Here is a 27,080-nt window from a genome sequence, read left to right on the forward strand (position 1 = left end):
CCCTTCCAACTCTATGATTCTATGATTCTATGATATTTAAATACATGGTCAAGAGATGCTGAGGGATGACTAACATTTCCAACAAATCCAGCTTAACAGAAGAGTGTCACAGGGTCCCACTTTTAATGTTGCTAAAACAGAACAAAAGATTTCTAGAGCAGTGATTATGTTAATTACAAAAATTTAGTTAACGCTTGTGCAGAAAAAGGGAATGAAATTTTATTAAAATTGTAGGACCACTGGATTTCATAACCATGTTACGGTGCCATCCTATGTAGGATTACTGTAACCTAAACCCAGTGAATCCAACTGGAATAGCTGCATAGGATTGCACTGTTAGGTAAGATTCAGTAAACGTCAACTCATGATTCAGCCCCTACATAGAATATGCTACTTGTTTAATTATGTAAAGCTGAGCTACATCCTTCTAAGTCCCACTGAGTTTGGTGCACCTTACAAGGGTATAACTCTGCTTAGGGTAGTGTTGTAAACTTTTCTTTATCCCGAGTCACAGACATTCATCACAGCTCCAGCAGAACCAAGCAAATAACCTACAAAGGGGATTTTTGGGAAAGGCTGGCTGTGATGTCCTTGAAGCTGTGCATTCCCTGAGCTTGCCCAAGAACTTTCCGGGCTGCGGTCAGACAAGCTCAGAGGTCACACGGCTACTTCTCCTTACCCAGCATTTGCCCTCTGAACTACAGAACTTAAACTCCCCAACAGAAATGATCTACCTTCCTAGGAGCTAAAACTCATATTCACGTTGGGCTTGAAAAAGGCTTTACAGGAAAGCACATTCCGTGCCTGGGCAGAACCTCTTGTTTTGTGTTGCAAACTGATTTATGAACTTCTGAGAGAGATAACATTTGACTCCTAATGTGTGCCTGCATGCATAATGAGTGAGGCAGATTTATATTCCAGTCCAGATAATTACTAATTTTGTCAGATAGCCGCCTTTTACATGGCTGGTGTTTAACGCTCTAGCGCAGGGGTAGTCAAACTGCGGCCCTCCAGATGTCCATGGACTACAATTCCCAGGAGCCCTTGCCAGCATTCGCTGGCGAATGCTGGCAAGGGCTCCTGGGAATTGTAGTCCATGGACATCTGGAGGGCCGCAGTTTGACTACCCCTGCTTTAGCGTGTTAACTTCCATCCCTGTGACCCTGTAGCGTTCTGTTGTGTGGATTCTGATAGATGTTGTTTGCACAAAGCAGATTTGAATATCCTAAGGAGAAAATGCTTTGGCAGGAATTCTGTCTCACCCTGTTTACCATTTATTCAGTAGCAGGATTGTGTTATACAAAATATGCTTTGCCCGCCGAGAGGCAAAGAAATCTGTCGCCCAGTGCCGTGATCTCCTGTGACAGTCCTTTTATATTATACCCTGCTTTCTTCTGCATAAGGGGACTTGGAGTGATTAGTAAAATAAGAAACAAATCTCAATGCAACCCCAATCCCAGGAACATCAATAAAACCAACTGTGACCATCCATTCCAAGAAACAGTAACCTCAGCTGATCTAAGAGAAAATAATCACTGCGAAAGGATGTGGATAAAATTGAGAGGGTTCAGAGGAGAGCGGCGAGGATGATCTGGGGCCAAGGGACCAAGCCTTATCAGGAAAGGCTGAGGGATTTGGGTATGTTCAGCCTGGAGAAGAGGAGGTTGAGAGTTGGTATGATGGCTGTTTTTAAGTATCTGAAAGGTTGTCACTTGGAGGAGGGCAGGGAAAGGTTCCTGCTGGCAGCAGAGGACAGGACCCGCAGTAATGGGTTTAAACTACATGTAGAACGGTATCAACTAGATAGGAGGAAAAATGTTTTCACAGTCAAAGCAGTTCAGCAGTGGAGTGGGCTGCCTAAGGAGGTAGTGACTGGTAGTCTTCAAGCAGCAGCTGGACAGATCCTTATCCTGGATGCTTGAGGCAGATCCTGCATTGAGCAGGGGGCGGGACTAGATGGCCTGTACAGCCCCTTCCAACTCTATGATTTTAAGATTCGAGGATATTTGGCTTGGTTGACCGCTAGTCTAATCCAGCAGGGCTTTGATGTTCTGATTTCTGGGGTACAGGGAAGAGAAATGCTTGGGAGGAATGAAGCTAGTGCAGAGATTCTTACCCAAACAGGGAGTCATTTAAGTCCATGGTTAAGGTAAGCAGCAGAAGGGCAAGTGCATGGTGTGATGCCGAAGCAGAACATTGTAGATTTCTTAACGGAAGTTTAAAGTATTTCTATGCTGTTTTCAATTTTCCTTTGTTGAAGGTTCTTTTTTTGGGGGGGGGGGGAGGAGTTGCAAAACAAAGTCTGGTTTCTTAAGCAGCGCAGAGCTGAATCACGTCACATGAAAATGCCAAGCTATAATGACAGAAGAGACCGCTTGGGAGTCTGGAAGTATTTCAGAGCCTTGGCTATCCCCACTGCTATTAGAGACGCAAACTCTGCTGAAATCCCAGAACACACGGTACATGCATGCAAACTGGGTTCCGAAGATCAGACTGGCCCTTTATAGAACTGTTTGGCTGCTGTAGCTGGGGTAGTCAAACTGCGGCCCTCCAGATGTCCATGGACTACAATTCCCATGAGTGTATGCTGGCAGGGGCTCATGGGAATTGTAGTCCATGGACATCTGGAGGGCCGCAGTTTGACTACCCCTGCTCTATTGCTTTTCTGAGCCTTTGCTGATTTATAAAAAATTAATAGTGGATAAAACTCAGTTTCATCACATTGTCCTCCCCAGGCAAAGCTGCTTCTTATCGTTCCAATTTTTTAGTCCATTTAAAATGAACAAAAACATGATATTGTGAGCAAATCACCTCTCAGAAGATGGAAACACTTGGGGGAAAGAAAACATGACAGAGAGAGAGAGAGAGAGAGAGAGAGAGAGAGAGAGAGAGAGAGAGAGAGAATAAAATGGAGACTCCTTTTTTCCCTTAGCTGTTTCCAAGAATTGTTTTGGTCTGTTGGAGTGGGTCTGTCTCAGCTGACATCTATGTTACATCTTCTTTGACATTCATAAAATATAACTGGCAGTTCGTAAACAACTATGAATCTTTGACAGTATTAGAAGTCCAGAGTGCTTGAGGGAAACAATCTGTCTTTCACACAGGTTTGAGTTATAGCTTGCAAAGGGTGTGTTCCTCCTTGTGGCAACTGCACGGGCCACAGTAGTCACAGGAAAAATTGTACGTCCAGCATCCTGTCTCACACAGTGGCCAGTCAGTTCCTCTGGAAGGCTAGCAACAGGGCAGAGAGGCCAAGGCCTTCCTAAGAACACCAGAAGATGGATCAGACAAGAGGTTCATCTAGTCCAGCATCCTGTCTCACACAGTGGCCAGTCAGTTTCTCTGGAAGGCCAGCAACAGGGCAGAGAGGCCAAGGCCTTCCTAAGAACACCAGAAGAAGGATAAGACCAGAGGTTCATCTAGTCCAGCATCCTATCTCACACAGTGGCCAGTCAGTTCCTCTGGAAGGCGAGCAACAGGGCAGAGAGGCCAAGGCCTTCCTAAGAACACCAGAAGAAGGATCAGACCAGGGGTCCATCCAGTCCAGCCTCCTGTCTCACACAGTGGCCAGTCAGTTCCTCTGGAAGGCCAGCAACAGGGCAGAGAGGCCAAGGCCTTCCTAAGAACACCAGAAGAAGGATCAGACCAGGGGTCCATCCAGTCCAGCCTCCTGTCTCACACAGTGGCCAGTCAGTTCCTCTGGAAGGCCAGCAACAGGGCAGAGAGGCCAAGGCCTTCCTAAGAACACCAGAAGATGGATCAGACAAGAGGTTCATCTAGTCCAGCATCCTGTCTCACACAGTGGCCAGTCAGTTTCTCTGGAAGGCCAGCAACAGGGCAGAGAGGCCAAGGCCTTCCTAAGAACACCAGAAGAAGGATCAGACCAGAGGTTCATCTAGTCCAGCATCCTATCTCACACAGTGGCCAGTCAGTTCCTCTGGAAGGCGAGCAACAGGGCAGAGAGGCCAAGGCCTTCCTAAGAACACCAGAAGAAGGATCAGACCAGGGGTCCATCCAGTCCAGCCTCCTGTCTCACACAGTGGCCAGTCAGTTCCTCTGGAAGGCCAGCAACAGGGCAGAGAGGCCAAGGCCTTCCTAAGAACACCAGAAGAAGGATCAGACCAGAGGTTCATCTAGTCCAGCATCCTATCTCACACAGTGGCCAGTCAGTTCCTCTGGAAGGCGAGCAACAGGGCAGAGAGGCCAAGGCCTTCCTAAGAACACCAGAAGAAGGATCAGACCAGGGGTCCATCCAGTCCAGCCTCCTGTCTCACACAGTGGCCAGTCAGTTCCTCTGGAAGGCCAGCAACAGGGCAGAGAGGCCAAGGCCTTCCTAAGAACACCAGAAGAAGGATCAGACCAGGGGTCCATCCAGTCCAGCCTCCTGTCTCACACAGTGGCCAGTCAGTTCCTCTGGAAGGCCAGCAACAGGGCAGAGAGGCCAAGGCCTTCCTAAGAACACCAGAAGAAGGATCAGACCAGGGGTCCATCCAGTCCAGCCTCCTGTCTCACACAGTGGCCAGTCAGTTCCTCTGGAAGGCCAGCAACAGGGCAGAGAGGCCAAGGCCTTCCTAAGAACACCGGAAGAAGGATCAGACCAGGGGTCCATCCAGTCCAGCCTCCTGTCTCACACAGTGGCCAGTCAGTTCCTCTGGAAGGCCAGCAACAGGGCAGAGAGGCCAAGGCCTTCCTAAGAACACCAGAAGAAGGATCAGACCAGGGGTCCATCCAGTCCAGCCTCCTGTCTCACACAGTGGCCAGTCAGTTCCTCTGGAAGGCCAGCAACAGGGCAGAGAGGCCAAGGCCTTCCTAAGAACACCGGAAGAAGGATCAGACCAAGGGTCCATCCAGTCCAGCCTCCTGTCTCACACAGTGGCCAGTCAGTTCCTCTGGAAGGCCAGCAACAGGGCAGAGAGGCCAAGGCCTTCCTAAGAACACCAGAAGAAGGATCAGACCAGAGGTTCATCTAGTCCAGCATCCTGTCTCACACAGTGGCCAGTAGTTCCTCTGGAAGGCGAGCAACAGGGCATGGAGGCTGAGGGAGAACTATTACATTTTACACAAAGAGCCGGTCACACACTTTCAGCCTCCTCTAACTCCAAAGGTTATTGAAAGGATCAAATGGAGGAGAGGGGAAGAATGTGCCAGAGCATAAGAACAAAATTTACACTTGGGGCCCCTGTTGAGGAAGGAAATGAGGCATGAAGGGAATAAATGAATAAATAAAACGTATGACATTTTGCGGAATATCATAAGCAAAAAATAAAGAAAAATAAATACAGTTTACAAAAAGTAAGTACCGTTTAATGTCCGTTGGCTGTGAAGGTGGGAGAGAGAGATTTGGCAGAAGGTAATAACGGCTTTAGGAGCAGGGACAAGGGAAGTAAAATTGAAGGACACATGAAGAGCAAATCCAAAGAGGAAGAATTGTTCAGGGAATCCTTAATAAATAATAATTTAAACAATTATTTATAACTTGCCCATCTCTGAAGGCTCAGGGTGGGTGACAACACATATAAAAATAATAAAATAACAGTTATTGTCACACTAAAAACATTGTTACATGTTCTAATCAACCAGATTAATCCAGAGCCGCCTTTAATTTCCCAGTGGGGGGTGGTGGTACAAATGTCAGTTTGCAGATTGGGCAGGGAGGCCAGAATTTTGGTGTTGTTTCTGACTTCAAGTGTAGAACTGCCCCAAGTCCTGTGGGGCCCTTGGGGGGGGACACACGGGGGAAGGAGGTCTTGGAGACATGAAGGTTCCAGGCCATTTTGGGCTCAAATAAATAAATAACCAGAACCTCGAACTTGGTCCTGTGTTCAATATGGAGCCAGTGCAACTAGGAGAGCACAGGCGAAATGTGTGCTCTGTACTGGGCCCCAGTAAGAAGAACCTTTGCCCCGTTGCATTCTGGACCAGTTGAAGTTTCTGGAGTAGTTTCAAGGGCAGCCCTGCACAGAGCAAGTTGCAGTGGTCCAGTCTGAAGGTGACCATTGCATGGATCACTGTGGCCAGTTCAGATCCTGGCAGGTAAGGTGCTAGTTGCTGCGCTTGGTGAAGATGATAAAATGCCTGGTGGGCAACATTTGTGACCCAGATCTCCACTGACAGAGAGGAGCTCAGGGTCTCACCCAGGCTCTTGACAATGGCCTAAATTGGGCTCTGTCAAGAGCCAGGAGTTGGACTGACGTACCTGGAGCCCACTGACCTAGTCAGAGGATTAGCTGGATTCAGCCGCCAGCTCTGCTTGAGCAAGTCCCCCACAACCTCCAGGTAACTAGCCAGTGTATTAATATGTATAGAAACTTACCTAAAACTTCAGCTCTATGCCAAGTTGCTTCCGTTGATCCCACTGTGTTCAGATCGGAGTAATGCTGCTCTAGGAATCTAAAATCACTCACTTTGACACTTCCCTTTTTTTGAGACGGGAGAACCAAAAGGCATCACGATATTGGCCATTCTCTGTTCAGTCCCTTTCCCTGGGTCTGTCTGTGTAAGAACATAGCGCCGTGTGACCCCTGCCCACCTCCCATGCCTGCCTTGAAGAAGTGCCACAGGATGTAGGCTTGAGAGAGGGAGGGCAGGGTGAAGGGGTGCCCCACTGACACGTTTACCCCCCACTTTCCCCCTTGCAGAGTGGATTCCAAACGGGGCTACTTCCAGTGGCTTCTGCAGCTAACCCTGTTTCATGCCTCGAGTCTGACAACCGGCTTGCATCTTGAACCTGGGAGTGCGGAAATGTAGATTTTGGATTTGTCGCGCTGACGGAGCGCAGAGCCGTGAAACGAAGGCTGATGGATTGCGGGCCCCAAAACAGGGCTTTCAGTGCAGCATCCTCGGTGCCATTCGCCACATCAAGAGAGGATGAGTCTCTCTGGAGTGACTTTTGCGTGCCCGAATTATCTTATCTTGTACGAAATAAGCCTTCGACCTGAAACACTTTTTTGCCTCGGTGGGAAATTTCTCCAACGTTATCCCAGATTTTGTTAACATCAGAGGCTATTGTGTTTATTTTATAGAGGCTTATGCACACACACTCTTTTTTCCCCAAAAAGGGAAGTGTCAAATAAAGCTGTAATATATATATACTAGCTTCAAAGCCTGTTCCTAAGAACGGGCCTTGAAAGGGGCCCCTCCCCTGGCCCCTGGCCAGGCAGCTTAAGGTGGCCTCGAGCAGCAGCTCGCAGCCAGATCAAGTGGGGCGGGTGAGGGTTAGGCAGTGGTCCTTAAAGAGCAGTCAGCAGGCCCAGCCTAGCAGGCCAAGAGGCCCTCGTTAGCAAGCCCTCTACCATGACCCTTTGCCCAGGCCCTCTTCCCTTACTTGCTGCTGGCTCCAGGCACTGAGGCGTCTGAGAGCAAAGAGGCTAGAGTCCAGGTTCAGAGGGCGGGAGCTGCAGGGGCAGGGCCAATCAGGGCAAAGCTGGCTGCACCCTGATTGGCCCTATTCCAACTTGGGCAGCCAGACATATCCCACCCCCTAGGCTGTTTCATAAATATATAGAGGAACAACAATGGATAAGGATATATGTGTGTGTGTGTGTGTATCTGAATGGGAAGATGAGTTTATGGGAAGTACTATTTCTTTATTTATTGGACCGCACGTGGGTAGTATAGGCAGGAGATCCTAGGATTGTCTGGCAGCCAGACAAGAGACGTTCAAAGGTGGTTTGCCTTTTTCTGGCTCCACGTCATGACCTTAGTGTAGGTCTCCCATCCAAATACTACTCAGGGCCGGCCCAGCTTAGCTTTCGAGGTTCTATGAGATCGGGCTTGCCTGGGCTATCCAGTTACGGGAGGTATTTCAAGATTGCAGTTAGGAAGCCCAAACGTTTTTATTTTAGAAGGCGTTAACCAAATACAGTCGCCATCTTGAGCCAAGGAGAATGACAGAGTTATAAACATTTCAAGTAAATAAATTGAGCAATGCCTTTCGCCATTAAAAATACATATTTATCCTATTATTTTTATTTGGATGTTTGTATCCTGCCTGGCAATACTTTGGAGATAATGCGGAGGTAATCTACAGCATGTGACAACATCATCCTTGCAATGATCTGACTTGCACCTGTCTAACTGTGTAGCTATTCATTCAGGCTAACCCAATGAATACCTCTCTATGGGATTTCACCGTAATGGCTTCAGTTACACAAAATACCGAATTGACTTGCCTGATGGGGTAGAGGGCGGATTCTCATGCCCATCACTGACTGCAGCCTCCAGGGGAGTAGGAAGTAGGTCCTTACTGGAGGACGTCACGAGGGAGCAATGGTTAAAGGTTGTAGCTTCAATGACAGGCATGCTTGTAGCTAGAGTCGGGTACTCCAGACTTCAAAACTCCATGAAAATTCCATGCCCCCACCTGAAGGCTGGCGGCCCTACCAGCAGCTGCTGAACGTATAGCAGAGCCTGCTGCTGGAAAGACTTGCACCTGTACCAGGTTCCAAAAACCCATACTTGGACACTCATAGTGCTCCAGCTGTGGCCCCAGCCTCCGGACATCCTCCTGACACAATCATTCCATCCCCCTTCCCACTTCTGGGTTCTGTCTGGAAGTCTACAACTCTCTGTTAGAGAACTGTATGCAGCATCACTGAATTTCAACTCTCAGCGTTCTTTGAAGGAAGTCATTATAGTCAAAGCCAGACCTTGGGGACTCCTAGCAGCCAGGAGATGTAAAAACTAGGGTGGGGTAGTTACAGCCTTACTGGTTTCTCTTTTATTGCCAAAAAGGGAGGTGTTTTTTTTCCTCCAGCCACTGCAGAAAGAGAAGCTGGGGTTTCTGTGGCTGATTTTCTTTTCTTTTATAATATTTTCTAATTTTTATCTTTTGTGCCCTTGCTTGAATATCTTTTTTGTGGAAAGGAAGCATACAAATTATGGGTGTGTCTGTACGCCACTAATCCGTGTGAGCATCCAAACTAACTCATGTCTCAGATGTGAATGCTCTCCCCATGCGCACTGTGCCAATACATCCTCTGCGGCCCTGTGTTGATTTTATTTATATCAACATTTATACTCATTATGCTCATTTATAACCCAAAAGGAATCAAATGCACCATAAGTAGCCAAGAGGAGAACCCGTGAGAACCTACAGGGGATGGGAAATCCTATTTCTCAACCTCCTGACTGGCTCCAGCTGTAATTTCCCCTCTTCTTCCTGGATTTTGCTTCTGCAGTGCTGCAGCAATTAAAATGCTATCAGAATTCTGTTTTGGGGAGGGTTGCTTTGCACGTGGCCTGATACGTCTCGGTGTTTTGGGTGGGGTCTTTTTATATACAGATCAGGATTTGCAGAACCTAAACTGTGGTTGGCCCCATTGTTTAGATTTTGTAGTCCCCATGATACTCAGCCCTTGGCTGCTACCTAGGAGAATTTTGAATATTCTAACGCTTTCACCCAAGAAAAAAGAAGAAAATTAGAAAACAAGAGGGCCTTTGTATCTCTTTCTGTCTCTGTGTTTTGGTAAGTTTAATGATGCAATGTTCAGTATAGGGAAAGCGATGGCCATGGTGTCCCTCAGGTACAAGCATGGCACTTCTGCATGTTTGTACACTCAAGGCACATTTTGTAAGATATTTAAACAATTGTGGAGTTTCCCCTAATGATTATTTAAAAAAACAAATGTGTGGACCATCCTAATCAATGATTAAGATATCAATTCTTACTCTGGGACTTCTCGCTACTCTCTCCTTTCTCCCTTCGCCACCCACCCCAGTCCAGAGCTAATTAGTTTCTGTCCCTCCGCTTGCTTGTCTGGCATTCGGGTGCACTTTTGCGCCCGCTTCTGATCTTTCCAGCTGTCAACATTAACTCCTTTCCTTTCCGAAGGTTCGTGTTGCTAAGCGACCGTTTCCCGTACAATGCGCTCATTGGAGCACCCCCATTCCATCGGAGCCTACGCATTCTTGGTGCAACTTTAAATGATTCAAAAAAAAAATGTTCTGCCGCAGATTGCCGGTGGGATCTGTCCCGCCGCACCCTTCCGTCTACATTTCCATTCTGAACACTGACTGCCTGCCACTGAGGTCTTAAAAAAAAAAATGTGTAAAGCAATATTTTTTTCTCCATTTATGTTTCTACACTGAGAGTTTGCATTTTAGTGTTCTGCCAGGCTTCCCTTTCCCTTTCTTATTGAGCTATCCAAGCACAATTATTTTCTTTGCAGATATGTGGACACATTTACTATTCATATACAAATGTTGATAATGCCTTTTAAGCAGCCTTAATTGCTGGGTGCCAGCTTGGTGTAGCGGTTAGGAGTGCGGACTTCTAATCTGGCGAGCCAGGTTTGATTCTCCACTCCTCCCCCACATGCAGCCAGCTGGGTGACCTTGGGCTGGCCACAGCACTGATAAAGCTGTTCTGACCAAGCAGTGATATTAGGGCTCTCTCAGCCTCACCTCCCTCACAGGGTGTCTGTTGTGGGGAGAGGAAAGGGAAGGTGACTGTAAGCCGCTTTGAGGCTCCTTTGGGTAGAGAAAAGCGGCATCTAAGAACCAACTCTTCTTCAGTAATATCTGGGCTCTCTCAGCCTCACCTCCCTCACAGAGTGTTGTGGGGAGAGGAAAGGTGATTGGAAGCTGCTTTGAAACTTCTTCTTCTTCTTCTTCTTCTTCTTCTTCTTCTTCTTCTTCTTCTTCTTCTTCTTCTTCTTCTTCTTCTTCCTTCTTCCTTCTTCCTTCTTCCTTCTTCTTCTTCTGTTATTGTAAGATTCTTGTACGAGAGCCAATTTTATTTATTTATTTATTTATTTATTTCATTTTAAGATTTCATTTTAAGATTTCATTTTAAGATTTCATTTTTAGATTTCATTTTTAGATTTCTAAGCCACCAAGGTGTAAGAGGGGTTGGGGGGGACAAGATGCCCCATACCCAGATTGATCTGGGGGGCAGGTCCCAAGAAGTCCACCAACTGGCAATCAGCAAGCGAAGCAGTGGGCAGTGATGTGGTGGAAGATACCATGCCATTAGCGTTAAGTGATGTAATTGTGTCGGTGCGATGCTCCATCCTCCCCCAAACTCTGGAAGTGGCATCATGCTGTTGGTGTGATTACTCCCCCCCCCCTGCTGAGCAGTGGTAGGGGATACAAGTGGAGGCTGGTAATTCTCTGTGGTCTAAAGACTTCAGCAACATCCAGACACCCCTTTAGAAACCATCACCCCTGATTTTTAACCCTTTGCTTGACTGGAGAGCATAGCAAGTACTTTCCTGCAACGCTTGCTGTGTTTTCTAGTCAAGTAAAATGGACGATTATGGATTCCTAGAGAATCACTTTGTTCCATTAAAGGACTGCTGAGATTCCTCCCCCTTTCCATAATGTCTCAGTGAAGGCCAGGAGCAGAAATAACCTTTCCCCAGGGACAGGAGTGGTTTAAGGATTCATGGAGCCCTCGGTAAAGGTAAAGGTATCCCCTGTGCAAGCACCGAGTCACGTCTGACCCTTGGGGTGACGCCCTCTAGCGTTTTCTTGGCAGACTCAATACAGGGTGGTTTGCCAGTGCCTTCCTCAGTCATTACCGTTTACCCCCCAGCAAGCTGGGTACTCATTTTACCAACTTTGGGGGGATGGAAGGCTGAGTCAACCTTGAGGTGGCTGCGGGGATCGAACTCCCAGCCTCATGGGCAGAGCTTCAGACAGCATGTCGGCTGCCTTACTACCCTGCGCCGCAAGAGGCTCAGGAGTGGTTTAAGGATTCGCGGGGCCCTAGCAGAGTACAATTGTGGCGGGAGCAGCCAGACTGGGGGTGCAGGGAACCCCCTACAGTGGAAAGGAGTCTCAGTCCGAGTGTCCTTGAAGAGGGGAAAGGGGGAAGGCGAAAGGCTACGGCCCTGATCCCTGAGAGGGGGAAAGGCACCACGTGGGGCTCCTGGAAGTGTGGGGCCTGTAGCACATGATACGTAGATTAACAAGCCCTGCCCTATGGTGGTTGCAGCAGTCATGAATGCAGAGGCGTGCTTGTGGCACAGACACTCATTCCATCTTTGCAGACATTTTGCTGCCAAAAGAGGCAGGAGCCACCATGGCTTAGGGTTGCCAGTCCCCAGGTTGGGATGAAGATCTCCTGGAATTACAACTCATCTCCAGACAATACTGATCAGTTTCCCTAGATAAAATGGCTGCCCGGAAGCCATTATGCCTCGCCGAATCCCCCCAGTCCCCAAATTCTACCCTGCCCAAGCTCTACCCCCTGAATCTCCAGGAACATCCCAGTTTGCAGTTGGCAACCCTACTATGCCACATGTTGAGTAAAGAGCACCAGCACCAGCTGGGGAAGTATCAGAGAGATTGATGTTTGCGCTTGCTTACATTTTCCCAGGCAAATCAGCATTCCAAGCCCCCATGGAGCAGAAATTGTATTTTCAAGCTACTTCAAGCCAGAGTGCCAGGAATATTCGCTGCCGCAGAATCTGCTGCATCTAACTTATGCACACAACGGGCACCCAGTTTACAGTAGCTAGCAATAACCAGAGGACAGAAGAGAGTAGCATGTCTGCGGACCAAAATGAAACCAACAAAAAAGAGTTAAGTATTAGCAATCCACCAAAGAACCCTGGTTGTAATCGGTACCCCCAGAAGGCCCATTACTTGCATTCAGCTCTACAGGAGCATCGACGTCATGTTTTTAGACTAATTGGCCTCATTAGAGGTAGAAATCCTTGTCCTTTCATGCCTCTTTTTTTTTTTACGCTGCCCTTTCACTAGTGGGCTCAAAATGCTCTCTTCCACCTTCTCCACTGTCATTCTCACAAATGTGGGGAGAATTCAAATGTGCGAAGCTGCTTAAAAGAATAAAATAGTTTCATTTATAAGAGAAACAACTTTGTATAGAAAGAGAGGAGGGAGAGACCTAATTGTCTGTCTAACTGTTGTTCTGCATTTGTTTAGTCTGGCATGGAGGCAGGCATGGAGGGCTCCAAGGAGTAGGAAGTTACCAAATGAGCCAATCTGGACATGAAGCAATATGCTAACTACACCCCACCCCATGCTAATGCTTCTTGTAGGATATTCTTGTAGGATATTCTTCATATTCATCTTTTATCAATGATCTGGATGGATGGATGAGGGGGCAGGTGACCTCCTCATTAAAATTGCGGGTGACACCAAAGTGGGAGGAGTAGTGAACACCCCCAAAGACAAAGATAGAATCTTTCATGCAAGTCCCGCTTTCCTCTTCAGTGATGGAACACCCCAGACATAATAACGTTAATCAGGCTGAACAAAAAAGGTAGATTTTTTAAAAAGTTTTAAAATCCACTATTGGTTTTTTGCCTGAATACCAGCAAGGGAAGCCTTGTTCTCTGAGGGCCAGGGCAAAAGTTCCTTATTCTCCAGTAAGGAACTTGTTTAGGGCTGCTACTTGCAGCTGAAGGCCATCAGAGGAAACCATGATGCCATTTCTGAGGGATGGACCTTACAGAATCATAGAATCATAGGACAATAGAGTTGAAAGGGACCTCCTGGGTCATCTAGTCCAGCCCCCTGCACTATGCAGGACACTCACATCCCAATCGCTCATCTACTGTAACCTGCCACCCCCTTGAACCTTCAAAGAATCAGCCCTCTCCATCAGATGGCTATCCAGCCTCTGCTTAAAAATTTCCAAAGATGGAGAACCCACCATCTCCCGAGCAAGCCTGTTCCACTGAGAAACCACTCTAACTGTCAGGAACTTCTTCCGGATGTTTAGACAGAATTTCGTTTGAATTAATTTCATCCTATTGGTTCTGGTCCATCCGGCAGTGTGGGTGGGTGGCACAGTTCCGCAGGGCCTGCAAGATGGTGCTCTTCTGCCAGACTTTTGGGAGGGTCCCATGAAGTGAACACCATCCATCCATCCATCCATCCAGCCAGCCAGCCAGCCAGCCAGCCAGCCAGCCAGCCAGCCAGCCATCAGGGCACTCCCTATCATAAGATTCCCTCAGATCATCGCCTAGTTTCCAGGAGGGCCAAAGCAGTTCCTAACCTGGACTGTTACTGATATTCCATTAAATCAGTTTTTAAATTAAATATTCAATTTCAATATTAATTAATTGTTTTAACTTTACAGCATGATGTGGAGCAGAATGAGGTACACCACCCTGACCCAGCTTGCTGGGAAGGTGGCATGGAAATTAAATTAACAACAACAACAACAACAATTTTATATGGGCTCTGGAACAGCTTGGTTCGTTTGTCTTTCTGCAAAGACAAACGCTCCCCAAATGTCACTTATGCTCTTTTGTTGTTGTTGTTACTTGTACTCCCATAGACTCAATGATCTTTCTCCAAAGCAAACACAGTTCCTAAGCTGTCGAGAGAAAGAGCAGACGTATAAATATTTTAAGCAAAGAAATAAAACCTGAGATTGCTAAGAGAATGCGTTGCTGAAGACTAGGGATTGCTAAAATATGAAACTGCAGCTCTTGTCTAAGATATGCTTGGTAACAGAACAAGTAGTGTTGTAGATGTTTAGATAAAAGCCAACATCCAGCTTTTAAGCCTTCAGGGTAAGCTGCAGCCCTCCTCTTTCATGCAGTTCTGCCCGAGCACTGAGATCTCAATGAAAGAGCCTTCTTGCAGTTCTGCCTCTCTCAGAGGCACCAGGGGCAGTGACATATGGATGGGCCTTTTCTGTGGTGGCCCCCAGCCTCCCTTAGGTGATTCACTAGCTGCCTACATTATATCAGAGGTCCCCAACTTTTTTATCACTGGGGACCGGTCAATGCTTGACAATTTTACTGAGGCTGGGGGGGGGGGATAGTCTTTTGCCAAGGGACGTTACCGCCATCTGAGCCCCTGCTCCACTTGCTTTCCCACCAATGCCCCTGACGTCCCACCACCCACTGGGGGTCGCTGCCAGCAGCAGCTGTGCAGTGCCATGCCGAGGGGGAGCCCCAGGTATGGCGGCCGCTGGAGAGCACCAAAGGTGAGCCGGCGGCAGAGTGGCAGGGCATCCCCCAAGGCAGCAGCCGGGGAGGAGGATGAGGAGGAGCCGCGGCCCGGTACCGACTGATCCATGGACTGGTACCAGTCCCCGGACCAGGGGTTGGGGACCACTGCATTATATGCTTATTAGCGTCTGGTGAAAATACATCTCTTCACCCAGGCCATTGACATCTAGTTTCTTCTGCATCCTATCCTGCCAGGGAAGGAGGGAGGGTGGCGGTTATGTTTTTAAAATGTTTTGAAGTCTTTTAGATAATTTTATTCTGTATTTGTGACTTGCCCTGGAGCCTTCAGGCAAGATGCAGGATATAAATTCCTTTATAAATAAATACATTTGATCATAGGAAAATAAGAGTAGCCGTGCTGGATCAGCTCCACCCAGCTCAGCATCCAAATGTCAGCAGAGGGCTTTATATGTTGCTTTCCCTACTTGAAAAAGTATCAAAGCAGCTTACAAGCACTTTCCCTTTCCTCTCCCCACAACAGGCACCCTGAGTGGCAGGTGAGGCTGAGTGAGTCAGAACAGTTTTATCCTTGCTGTGACAAGCCCAAGGTCACCCAGCTGGCTGCATGTGGAGGAACAGGGAATCAAACCCAGCTCGCCAGATTAGAAGTCCTCACTCCTAGCCACTACACCAAGCTGGCTCAGGAAGGTCCACCAGCCAGGCCTGCTGACCACAGCTTGCATCTGCTGTGTGCTTCTAGGCATTCCAGCGGTTCTGGCTCTGAACCTGGAGATCCCATTTGGCTATCGTGGCTAATAGGCCATGATAGACCTTCCCCTCGTCAATTTGCCCAACACCCTTTCATATATGTTTAGCAGGACCATCACCATGTCTTGTGGTTGTGAGTTCCACATGTCGGCTAGCCACAAGGTAGCAGCAAACAGAATTCCTTTAGTAATAATAATAATAATAATAATAATAATAATAATAATAATAATAATATTTATAATCCACTAAGGCATAAGGCAGGTAACTATATACAACAAACACTAAAATAACAGAACAATTATCATCAAAAACATTGAAATTATAAATTAATTTACATTCTGGTTTCCAGTGTGAGGACAGTGTCATCTGGTGATGATTTAGTTGATGTTTCAAGCAGGGAGGCCAGAATTGCTTCCGGCCTCAACCATAGGCTTGCCAGAACTACTCCATCTTACACGCTCAGTGGAACTGTCCTAGGTCCTGCCGGGCCCTGATCTCAACAGGCAGAGTGTTCCGTCATGCTGGGGCCAGGGCCAAAAAATGCCCTGGCTCTGGTTAAGGTCAGTTTTACACCTTTCAATTTTGTTGGCTCCCAGCATAATAGACAAGCTGTTGAATGAATTCTTGGACAATAGGTCTGCAAGAAGATGTGCTCTCAACCTCTTTCTGTACCTATAAGGCTTTGGAAATTTCTCCCAGCACTGCAGAAACTGGGTGGGAAAGGGTTGAGGCAGGAGGGCTGGGTGGGGTGGATCAAATCTCTGACAAGCAGCAGGAGAGATGTCAGCAGTTCTGGAAGAAGGTGCCCTGGGATATTGTCGTGCCACTTTTTAAGAATCCTACTGGACGTGGGTCACAATGAAAACCTGCAGAGATAAAATGCAAGCCATTAAAACACAAGCTGCATTTTTTAAAAAGCTATCCATAAAACTACTGCAATAACTCCCTTTCAGCTGTTGATTCCAAGGCCCGCTTGAGGCATCAACCCAAACCACGGTTTGTTTGACATAATCAGACCGAGCATCTACCCTCATTATACCCGCCTTCTGGCTCAGTGACTTCAACTTTTGCTCCCCTGCTGACACGACAAACACTGGTTTGCACTACTTCTTTCAGGGGGCGGGCCCTGGAACAAGCCAAGATGCCCTTGCTTTGCTACAAGCCAGTGCTGCAGGTCCTGCTCCTCCCTGCTCAGTAGCGCCCACAAAGGCTGCTTGCTCATAGGTTGTCTCCTCCCACAAACTGACAGCCATGCAGAAGGAGAGGCATTTGGTGACCAACAATCAAGCCAAGTGGCCCTTGAGGAACGAACGGGCACACTTGAAGGGTCTTGGCTCTGCTTCCTCTTCAGCCCTCTAGGGTGGTAGCTAGGGACGCCAGCTTAGGGCAGGGGAGTCTCTGGAGATTTTGGGGGTGGATCCTGGGGAGAGCAAGGTTTGGGGAAGGGGGGACCTCAATGGGGTATACAGCACAACTTCCAAAGCATACAGTGTACCTTCCTAAGCAGCCATTTTTCCAAGTGAGATCAGTCTCTATAACCTGGAGACCAGTTACTACACTTTATCTTTAGCCAAAAAGGCAAAAGATTTATGTGATCCGGAGAGAAACCAGAGTATGATCTTAACCAAAAAGCTGAGAAGCACCCCAGTGTAATTCATAGCAGCAGCTGCCCACCATGCAATTTTCTTGAAAGTTAAATGGCCTCTCCACCCTTGGTTCCCTGCAGACCTGGCAGTGCAAAGAGTGATTTGATCCTCTTATGGAATCCTGTTTTATAGGAAAGGGGGCACATTTCCAAGGCAGATGATATATCTAACATTTGCAGGAGGTTTGAGAAGACTGTTGGTACTTTTTTCATATATGGCGGAAGCGTCCACTCGTGCAGGAATGCTGGACTGAAATATTCCCTCTGATGCCGTCTTACTCATTTTAACAAAGGGAAGGGGAACGAATGCAGATGAGCCAAATGATCCTGTGGGTTTGCTAACATGACGACAAGACACGGTTTTGATTAATCTGGCCACAGAACGGGTGGGACACTGGTGTTTGCGTGGGAAAGGCAGCAAACTCTAGGAAAACACTCTCTCAACATGGCTTTCCCTTCACTTAGAATCATAGAATCATAGAGTTGGAAGGGGCCATACAGGCCATCTAGTCCAATCCCCTGCTCTACGCAGGATCAGCCCTAACCATCCTAAAGCAACGGCCTTCCTTCAAGCTGCTACTTCAGTTTGCATTAGGCTCAGCAAGCAGCCACTGGGAAAATGGCATTTATCCACTCATGCTCTTCTTGCAACAGGACAGCATTTCTATGTGCAAAAGAGGAGGTGGTATGGTCTGCCAATTTCCCCTCTTCTCATGCAAGGCTTCCACTTTGGGCTGCTCCCGAGGGTCCTCTGGTCCCCCGGAAGAAAATTGGAGGTGGGGCCGAGGGAGTTGCAGTGAGCAGAGTGGGAAGGTCCCGCTACACAGAGACCCTGGAGGATTGCATAAGGATGGTTAGCTGTTCCATTGTACGATGTCTCAAATATATTTCATTTTTTACACCGCAGGCAATTAAAGCGTACAAAGCCGCAGTACAGCAAACCTTGGATATCATGTTCCTCCCTGAAGGAAAAGAATTCCTTACGAGCACGGACGCAGTGAGCCAGGACTCCGCCGACCGCACCATCATTGCTTGGGACTTCCAAACGGGGGCAAAGATCTCCAATCAGATATTCCACGTAAGATGATGATGATGATGATGATGATGATGATGATGATGATTAGAATTTATTTCCCACCACTCTCAGCAGAGCTGGCTCGTGTCAGGTTACAAGGTAAAAATAAGATACAAAGTCCCCCAAAACCCTGCTAGAATTACAAGATGAAAATAAGATACAAAGTCCCCTAAAACCCCCGCTAGAATTACAGGATGAAAATAAGATACAAAGTCCCCTAAAAACCCTGCTAGAATTACAAGGTAAAAATAAGATACAAAGTCCCCTAAAAACCCCGCTAGAATGACAAGATGAAAATAAGATACAAAGTCCCTTAAAACCCCCGCTAGAATTACAGGATGAAAATAAGATACAAAGTCCCCTAAAAACCCCGCTAGAATGACAAGATGAAAATAAGATACAAAGTCCCCTAAAAAACCCTGTTAGAATTAAGATAATTAACAGAAAAACAGCTGGCCACCACTGTTAAAATGTGGAGGAATACCTTCCTTAGATGATCATTTGCTGTTTTTTGGTTGTTAAAACATCTAGATCCCCCCAGTTATCAAAAATCAACATTTGATAGTAATTTTTTTTGTGTGTGGCAAGAACTGTCGGTATACATTTCCAGCTGCTATATCACAGAGAACGGTGCCCTCCCACCCCGAGGAAAAGGCTGATCCATCTCCGTCAGACGTAAATCCTATTGAACATAAATGATGTACTTACAGCCGTGTGCGCTTAGGGTTCTATTTACTGATTGCCGCGGGAGATCAAAGTGGTTTCTAGAAAATTGAAAAATAACACAAGTTAAAATTGCATGTTAAAAATCACAATTTGGAGGAGAAAAGAAAAGACAGTATTGCAGCCTTTGTTTCTTAAACTTAAAGGTGGATACTAGTTTCAGATTGCTGGTTCAGCATCTTGATTTTGAGCTCAATAAGCTGCAAGGAACTGGAAAGTGGGCTTTATAAAGCTTCCGAATGGCAATAGCAGTTGTGATGACAGACTATTTTGGGAACTTCTGTTGTGCCAGTCGCATTTCTTGTAATGGGGTGTATGCTTGGAACACTTCCTGGTGCATAGATTGTACAGTGGCGCTATTTTTGTGCATACTTTTTCTAGCTACTGTGCAGTTTTTAGAAGAAGAGTTGGTTTTTATACCCCACTTTCCACTCTCCAAAGGAGCCTCCAAGTGGCTTACAGTCACCTGCCCTTCCTCTCCCCACATGTGACACCCTGTGGGGTGGATGAGGCTGAGAGAGCCCTGATATCACTGCTTGGTCAGAACAGTTTTATCAGTGCCGTGGGGAGCCCAAGGTCACCCAGCTGGATGCATGTGGGGGAGTGCAGAATCGAACCCGGCATGCCAGATTAGAAGTCTGCACTCCTAACCACTGCACCAATTTGGCTATTCAAATGCCACAACCCAGCTAGCTAGATTAGAAGAAGAGTTGGTTCTTATATGCCGCTTTTCTCCACCAGAAGGAGCCTCCAAGTGCCTTATAATCGCCTTCCTGTTCCTCTCCACCACAACAGACACCTTGTGAGCTAGGTGAGGCTGAGAGAGCTCTAAGAGAACTGATATGCAAGAACAGCTCTGACAGGACTAGCCCATGGTCACCCAGCCGGCTGCACGTGGAGGAGCGGGGCGTCAAACCTGGCCCTCCAGATGACAGGCCACCACTCTTAACCGCCACACGAAGTTGACTCTTTTATTGATTGATTGATTTAGATTTAGATTTAGATTTAGATTTAGAATACATACAGCACTTGGTGCTGATCGTAATAGTTAGCACGCTACATGTAGAGGGATCAAACAAACTTGTTCCTACCCGCTGACTGTGCAGAGCGGCTACACATGGATGAAATCTGAACCAGTTCTTGGATTTCACGCTGAGGCCTTGGGGCCAGACTGCTTCCTAGCTTCCAGTCATAACTGTCAATTTCGTGCACCTTTTGCCAAAAAAGTGTGGAGCTGAGGCCATTCTGGATGATGCCTTCCAGAATGGCCTCAGATTGGTGTAGTGGTTAGGAGTGCAGATTTCTAATCTGGTGAGCTGGGTCTGATTCTGCGCTCCCCCACATGCAGCCAGCTGGGTGACCTTGGGCTCACCACGGCACTGAGAAAGCAGTAATACCAGAGCTCTCTCAGCCTCACCTCCCTCACAGGGTGTCTGTTGTGGGGAGAGGAAAGGGAAGGCGAATGTAAGCTGCTTTGAGACTCCTTTGGGTAGAGAAAAGTGGCATATAAGAACCAACTCCTCCTCCTCCTCCTCCTCCTCCTCCTCCTCCTCCTTCCCCTTCCCCTTCCCCTTCCCCTTCCCCTTCCCCTTCCCCTTCCCCTTCCCCTTCCCCTTCCCCTTCCCCTTCTCCTTCTTCTTCCTCCTCCTTGCGGTGTGTGCAGTATGCTGACCTGAGCAGTTTTTAAAAACCCAACAAGGCATTTCTGACGCGATTACCATCCGCTTCGAACAAAAATGGCTGAAACATTGTGGCAGTTCAGTCTCTTTAGAAAAAAGCGTACAGGAGGGGGCCAGTGGAAAGGAACAATCCTGCCCCGGCAGAGAGACGGAACGGCCGAGATAATGGAGCTTCTCCCTCCCCAACTTCCGTGATTGTGCCTTTGTCCGGATCTGCAGATGTCCAATCCTGCATATAGATTCTGATAGCAGGTTAGTCATTTGCACTTCAAAAGCCGCGGGCTCCCGTGAATGAGAAACCGCAGAGCGCTCAATTTCGAGGCATTCAGCTGCTTAAACAAGGATGATTTCCTTGGGAGAAAAAGGAGTGCTGTTGAATGGGGCAGTTGACTTCTGTCTTCAGCGCTCACACGCAATTGAGGGTGGCTTTTTTGGTAAACAATTACAAAAAAATTGCCTTTCGTCTCATACATTTCCATTTCTAATCTTTCAGATGGGCACTTGGGCGTGCTCTCAATGCACTGAGAAGGCAGTTTTCGCTTTGAGCCTCCATAAACACTATTCACTGAGCCAAGACGACTTGGGTTGCCGCTTTTTCTTTCTTTTTGTGTTCTAAAATGGCTGACTTTTGCCCGGGAGTCCTTGGGTTTCTTTTCTCAGCCGGAAGAAATGGCCCAGGGTGGATGCCACTTATAGCCACTTTCCTCCCTGACTTTATGTTTATCTCGACCGTCCCTGATACAAAATTGCTGGCTGCTTAGGGTTGCCAGCCTCCAGGCAGAGGCTGGAGATCTCCTGGGATTATAATAGATCCCCTGGAAGAAGAACAGTTGATTTTCATACTTCCCTTTTCTCTATCTGAAGGAGTCTCCAAGAGGCTTACACAATCCCCTTCTCATCCTCTCCCCACAATAGACACCCTGGGAGGGAGGTGGGGCTGAGAGAGCCCTGATATTACTGCTCTGTGAGAACAGAACTATCAGAGCTATGACAAGCCCAAAGTCACCCAGCTGGCTGCAGGTGAAGGAGGAGCAGGGAATCAAACCGGTTTACCAGATTAGTAGAAGAAGAAGAGTTTGTTCTTATATGCCGCTTTTGTTTACCAGGAGTCCCAAAGCAGCTTACAATCACCTTCCCTTTCCTCTCCCTACAACAGGCACCTTATTAGGTAGATGGGGCTAAGAGAGCTCTAACAGGACTGCTTGGTCAGAACAGCACTATCAGGGCTGTGACAAGGCCGAGGTCACCCAGCTGGCTGCAGGTGGAGGAGGAGCGGGGAATCAAACATGGCTGGCCAGATTAACCACCACAGCAAAATGACTCCTTTGGGAAGTCCACGCTGTGGCGTTACACCCCATTCATGTCCTCTGCTCTCCTAACCCCACTCTCATTAGCCAGAAATTTCCCAGCTGATTCACCACTTGGAGCTGGCCACTATGACCCCTTCTTTATCCGTCTTCTGGCCCCTGTCCTGTGTTTACCATTGTGGTGAATCTTTTTGTGATCACTTTATCTACTTATATACCACACTTTCTTGAAGCCTGCTGGTAGCATTCATCGAAATGCAAACAGCGTAATAGTCATCCCCCCCTCCCGAAAAGAAATCAATCCAATTAGCACATACATTGTTAAACGATTCCAATTGCAGCAAAAACACCAGACTCCCCCAATGCAGCAATGAACTAACTTGCTCTTAAAAGCTGTGGACAACAGTGAGATCTCAGCACTCTGTGCCATTCTGGCCAGGTCCGCAACCTCAGACTCAGAACAGTGGGAGACTGAGGACACAGCTGGGTCACCTACTACCGTGTTTTCCCGAAAATAAGACATAGAGTGCTTGCACTCGAAAGCTCACGCCCTGAATAAATCTTTGTTGGTCTTAAAGGTGCTCCAGGACTCTGATTCTATTGTGCTGCTTCAGACCAACATGGCTACCCATTTGAATCTACCATAAAATAAGCCATAGCAGGATTTCTAGAAGAAGAAGAAGAAGAAGAAGAAGAAGAAGAAGAAGAAGAAGAAGAAGAAGAAGAGTTGGTTCTTATATGCCGCTTTTCCCTACCCGAAGGAGGCTCAAAGCGGCTTACAGTCGCCTTCCCATTCCTCTCCCCACAACAGACACCCTGTGAGGTGGGTGAGGCTGAGAGAGCCCTGGTATAACTGCTCGGTCAGAACAGTTTTATCAGTGCCGTGGCGAGCCCAAGGTCACCCAGCTGGTTGCATGTGGGGGAGCGCAGAATCGAACCTGGCATGCCAGATTACAAGTCCGCACTCCTAACCACTACACCAAACTGGCTCTCAGCGTTTGGGCAATTATACACCATAGAAGTAAAGCTGTGGCTGCCATTTTATTCAGCACTGTGGGTCTCTCTCTCTCTCCCCCAGCAACAACCAGCAGCAGTCTGTGGGTCTCTCTCACCCCACGCAAACACCTTTGTTGATGGCACCGACTTTTCTAAATACCAATAAGACACCCCCTGAAAATAAGCCATAGTGTGTCTTCTTGAGGAAAAATAAATATAAGACAGTGTCTTATTTTCGGGGAAACACGGTAGTTTGGGTTCTTGCAATACTGTCCAGGCAGACAAAATCAGTGCTTCCTTGGTTTATGGGATGTATGCCCCAGCAGGTAGTGGCCCCTACCTTATGTATGTCTGTGCAGGCAGAGTGTAGCCAACTTATGGCGACCCCAGCGAGGGGCTGTCTGGGCAAATGAGAAACAGGGGTGGTTTGGCATTCTGCAGAGTGTTCCTCCCAGCCACGTGCCAGCCTTGCTTAGCTTCCGAGATCTGACGAGATCTGGCAACCTACGCAACCTACCTGCCACAATAGTGGCAGATAGCGGACCACAGAACCCCCATGTTCAAAAGCAGCAACCTGCTAAAAAGACAGTGCTGGGAGACAGCAACTGGAGGACCTCTGTGCCTTTCTTGTAGTTCTTCCAGGCACCTTTGGTTGGTCGCTCTGTGGAAAAGGGTGCTGGACTGCAGACTGTCAATTCGACCCCACCTAGCTGCTCTTCTGTGTGTGTGCATTTTGTGCATTTGAGATAGTGGTGGGAATTTGAAGGAGGAGGGAGCAGTGCATCAACCACACCTCTCTAATTACCTTGTCACTTGCTCCTCAGCTTTGCCTGTTGAACTGGGAACCAATGGCTGTGGTTTCCTTTTTGTCTTGGTTCATGATTGGTTGGTTGGGTTTTTGCTTTCCCCCATGCCCTGAACGATCCTGCTGCACAATCTGTCTTGCCTGCCTGACTGCCTTACCAGATAGCCTAAGTTGATCAGATCTCCAAAGCTAGGCAGGGTCAGCCCTAGTTAGTGCTTGGATGGGAGACCCCCAAGAGCATCCAGGTCCATTAAGCAGAGTCAAGCTACGGCAAACCATCTCTGTTCTTCTCTCACCTTGGAAGTCCCATAAGTGGTTGCCGGAAGTCACTTGTGGCTTGACAGCATGTTCCACGACCACTGCCTGACTCAACTTTGCCTGTCCAGCTTTGAGGACCACCTGTCTTGCTGACCCCCCTCCTTATGTTTTGATTTCCCAGGTTTATCTGCCCATTCAAAATGTTTCTGCTTGAGATAGTCAAGCTTCTTATCTCTTCTACTTCACTATTGTCTCTCTGTATTCTCAAAAGTTGTATTTGCTCTGCTCATCTCCTTGTTTGTTGTTGCTGATGTTGTCGTTCTACTTGTTTTAACTTTTCTTTTAGCTCAGCCAATCTTTTTTCTTTTCTTTTTCTTACCATTGTGTTTAGACGCATGAGTATGCCCCTCGTATATGCTTTGCTGGCATCCCACGCAGTAGCCAAAGAAACATCAGAAGTAATATTTAACTGAAAAAACTCTTGTAGGCTTCATTCATATGTCTGTTGTGCCTTTGGGTCCTCTAAAACAGGGGTAGTCAACCTGTGATCCTCCAGATGTTCATGGACTACAATTCCCATGAGCCCCTGCCAGCAAACGCAGGTTGACTACCCCTGCTCTGAAAGATAGTAATTTATTCTCCATCTTTTCATTCCCATTCTTCTCATAGACAATTCTATTCACAATGGATTGTGATCTGCAAATATATTTGGTAGTATCTCTGAACTTTTCAATTTCGGTAACATTTGTTTTGATGACCAACATTGATCCAATCTTGAGCATGTATTATGTCTCTTCGAGTAAAATGTATATTGACACAATTTTGGATGATGTTCCCTCCAAACATCCACTAATGCCAGATGTTATAAATTAGATTTTGCAGAGGGTGGAAATGTCAAACCTTGCAGACCCACTCCTTGACCATCATGTCTGACCTGAGTGGAGCTGTGGGGGCACGACCCAGTTTCATTAAGTGCACTTTTCGGCCACTTTCCCCCCACCCTTTTCCAGGAGCGCTACACCTGTCCCTGTCTGACGCCACACCCGAAAGATTCGGTCTTCGCGGCTCAGACAAACGGGAACTACATGGCCCTGTTCTCAAGCCTCCGACCCTACCGAATCAACAAACGGAAGCGCTACGAGGGCCATAAGGTGGGTGTCCTGCGGAAACCCCTTCGACGTACAGCACGCTCTTTTAAGAAGTCCTTTTAGCATGCCTGCTTATGCTGTTGATTTATAAGTGGGATAAAAATTAATAGACTTCAACCCCGTTCTCTCTATTTTAGTCAATTTGAAACCAAACTGAAGCGCGGGCAGAGCTTAAAATAACGGAGAGCATTATTAATGGCTCATAGCCCGCTCTCATATACACCGATTGCCGCTAACCGTATAAAGCCCTTAATGGAACGGTCTTAATAAATGCCTGGGAAAGCAATTAGAGCCTTATGGCTAAAGCTGACATGTTTATTGCCCTGCGGAATTCCAGGAGGTTATAGATCATGCCAACGCTGCCTTCATTAAGCCTCGTGCTTGATCCAAACTCCCTTTCGTTCTTTTGACTCCTACAGGTTGAAGGGTTTGCTGTCGGCTGCGAGTTCTCTCCGGACGGGACGCTCCTCGTGACCGGGAGTTCAGAGGGCAAAGTGTTTTTCTACAGCTATCGCACGGCTCGCGTTGCACGCACGTTGCCTGCTCACGGGTCGGCCTGCGTGGCTGCCACTTTTCACCCGGTCCTCCCTTCCCTTCTCGCGACCTGCGGTTGGGATGGAGAGATTAAGATATGGCAGTAATGAAAAAGAAATGTTGAGAGATACGAATTCTCCAGCCGGCTTGTTGGCTTTTTGGCTTCCTCCTTTTCAAAAAAATCTTTGAGGGCCTGTTTTGAGATTCCGTCTTGGGAGACGTTTCATTTCCTAGTTGCCTCGTACCACGACAAATGTGCCCAGCTTCTCTGCTCTACTTCCTGGGCACCCCCTATCCACTGAGCTGTGCCGTCCTTGCAGCCGACTCCTCCCACTTCCTGTTGATGCCAGTTAAGGCCAAGTGGGGCGTGGCCACTTTGTAATCCCGAAGGTCGCCCAGTGGATGATGCACCTACCGCAGAACACACAAGATCTTGAACTGGAAGAGACGTCCCTTGACAAGGCCTGTGGCAGCACAGAAGCCTGAGTTTGTGTTGGACAAAAATCCATACTATAGCTTTAATCTGTCATAGATGGTAGTCATGGACTCTGACGTTCCCTCTTGTGCTAGAGAAAATGGCTTTGTACAGAAATGTCCTGTATAAATGAAAGGTGTACATGTTTACATATTAAAAATGTACAAAGAAAATAACTCTAATAAGCTAAATTAATGCTGGTTTCACAGTTGAGACTTCAGATTCCCTTGTGAAGTGTTAATGGTCATGCCTACTGATGTGGTTTAATTTTTATTTATGGAATTTGACTCTGGGTATTTTATTTTTGCTTTAAAAATCCCTGTGCAAATCAACCAAAGTTATTACAGGCAGCTTAAAACATATTAGAAAGACACTATAATAAAAACGCACAATAAACTTTACTCCTCCCCTACAAGCAATACCTTAAAATAGTAAAAAGCATCCTGTAATCAAATATCAGTCATGATTTCAAAGTCTGTTTTAAAAATAAAGCTGCCATGATTTCCAAATTGTGGGTGCCACTCTGGAGAAGGCCCTCCTCCATATGCAGTCATCTGGGTGACCTTGACCTTGTCACAGCCCTGCTAGAAGTTGTTCTCACAGCAGTCTCAGAGCTCTTTCAGCCTCACCTCCCTCACAGGATGTCTGTTCTGGGGAAAGGAAGGGAAGGTGATTGTAAGCTGCTTTGAGACTCCTTCAGGTAGTGAAAAGTGGGCTATAAAAACCAACCCTTCTTCTTTGCAGGGAAACCCCCACTTTTTGCTCCCCACTCAAACCAGCAGGGGCTAGAA

The 27,080-nt window shown here is 47.3% G+C and overlaps 1 protein-coding gene across 7 annotated transcripts in view; it reads left to right on the forward strand.

The window, feature by feature from the left end:
* The window catches only part of WDR25 (WD repeat domain 25), a 131,848-nt gene extending 105,383 nt beyond the window's left edge, over positions 1 to 26,465 (forward strand). For 6 of the 7 annotated variants that reach the window (XM_077323681.1, XM_077323684.1, XM_077323680.1 and 3 more), the window contains 3 exons: positions 18,197 to 18,367; positions 25,143 to 25,283; positions 25,700 to 26,465. In XM_077323681.1, coding sequence (XP_077179796.1) covers positions 18,197 to 18,367; positions 25,143 to 25,283; positions 25,700 to 25,921 — 534 coding nt within the window. In that variant the 3' untranslated portion in view covers positions 25,922 to 26,465. The remainder of the gene's footprint in view (positions 1 to 18,196; positions 18,368 to 25,142; positions 25,284 to 25,699) is intronic. The other variant, XM_077323686.1, reaches the window with a different exon arrangement.
* Positions 26,466 to 27,080: the final 615 nt, after the last annotated feature.

This window comes from Paroedura picta, chromosome 2 (assembly GCF_049243985.1).
Source record: "Paroedura picta isolate Pp20150507F chromosome 2, Ppicta_v3.0, whole genome shotgun sequence".
NCBI lineage: Eukaryota > Metazoa > Chordata > Lepidosauria > Squamata > Gekkonidae > Paroedura > Paroedura picta.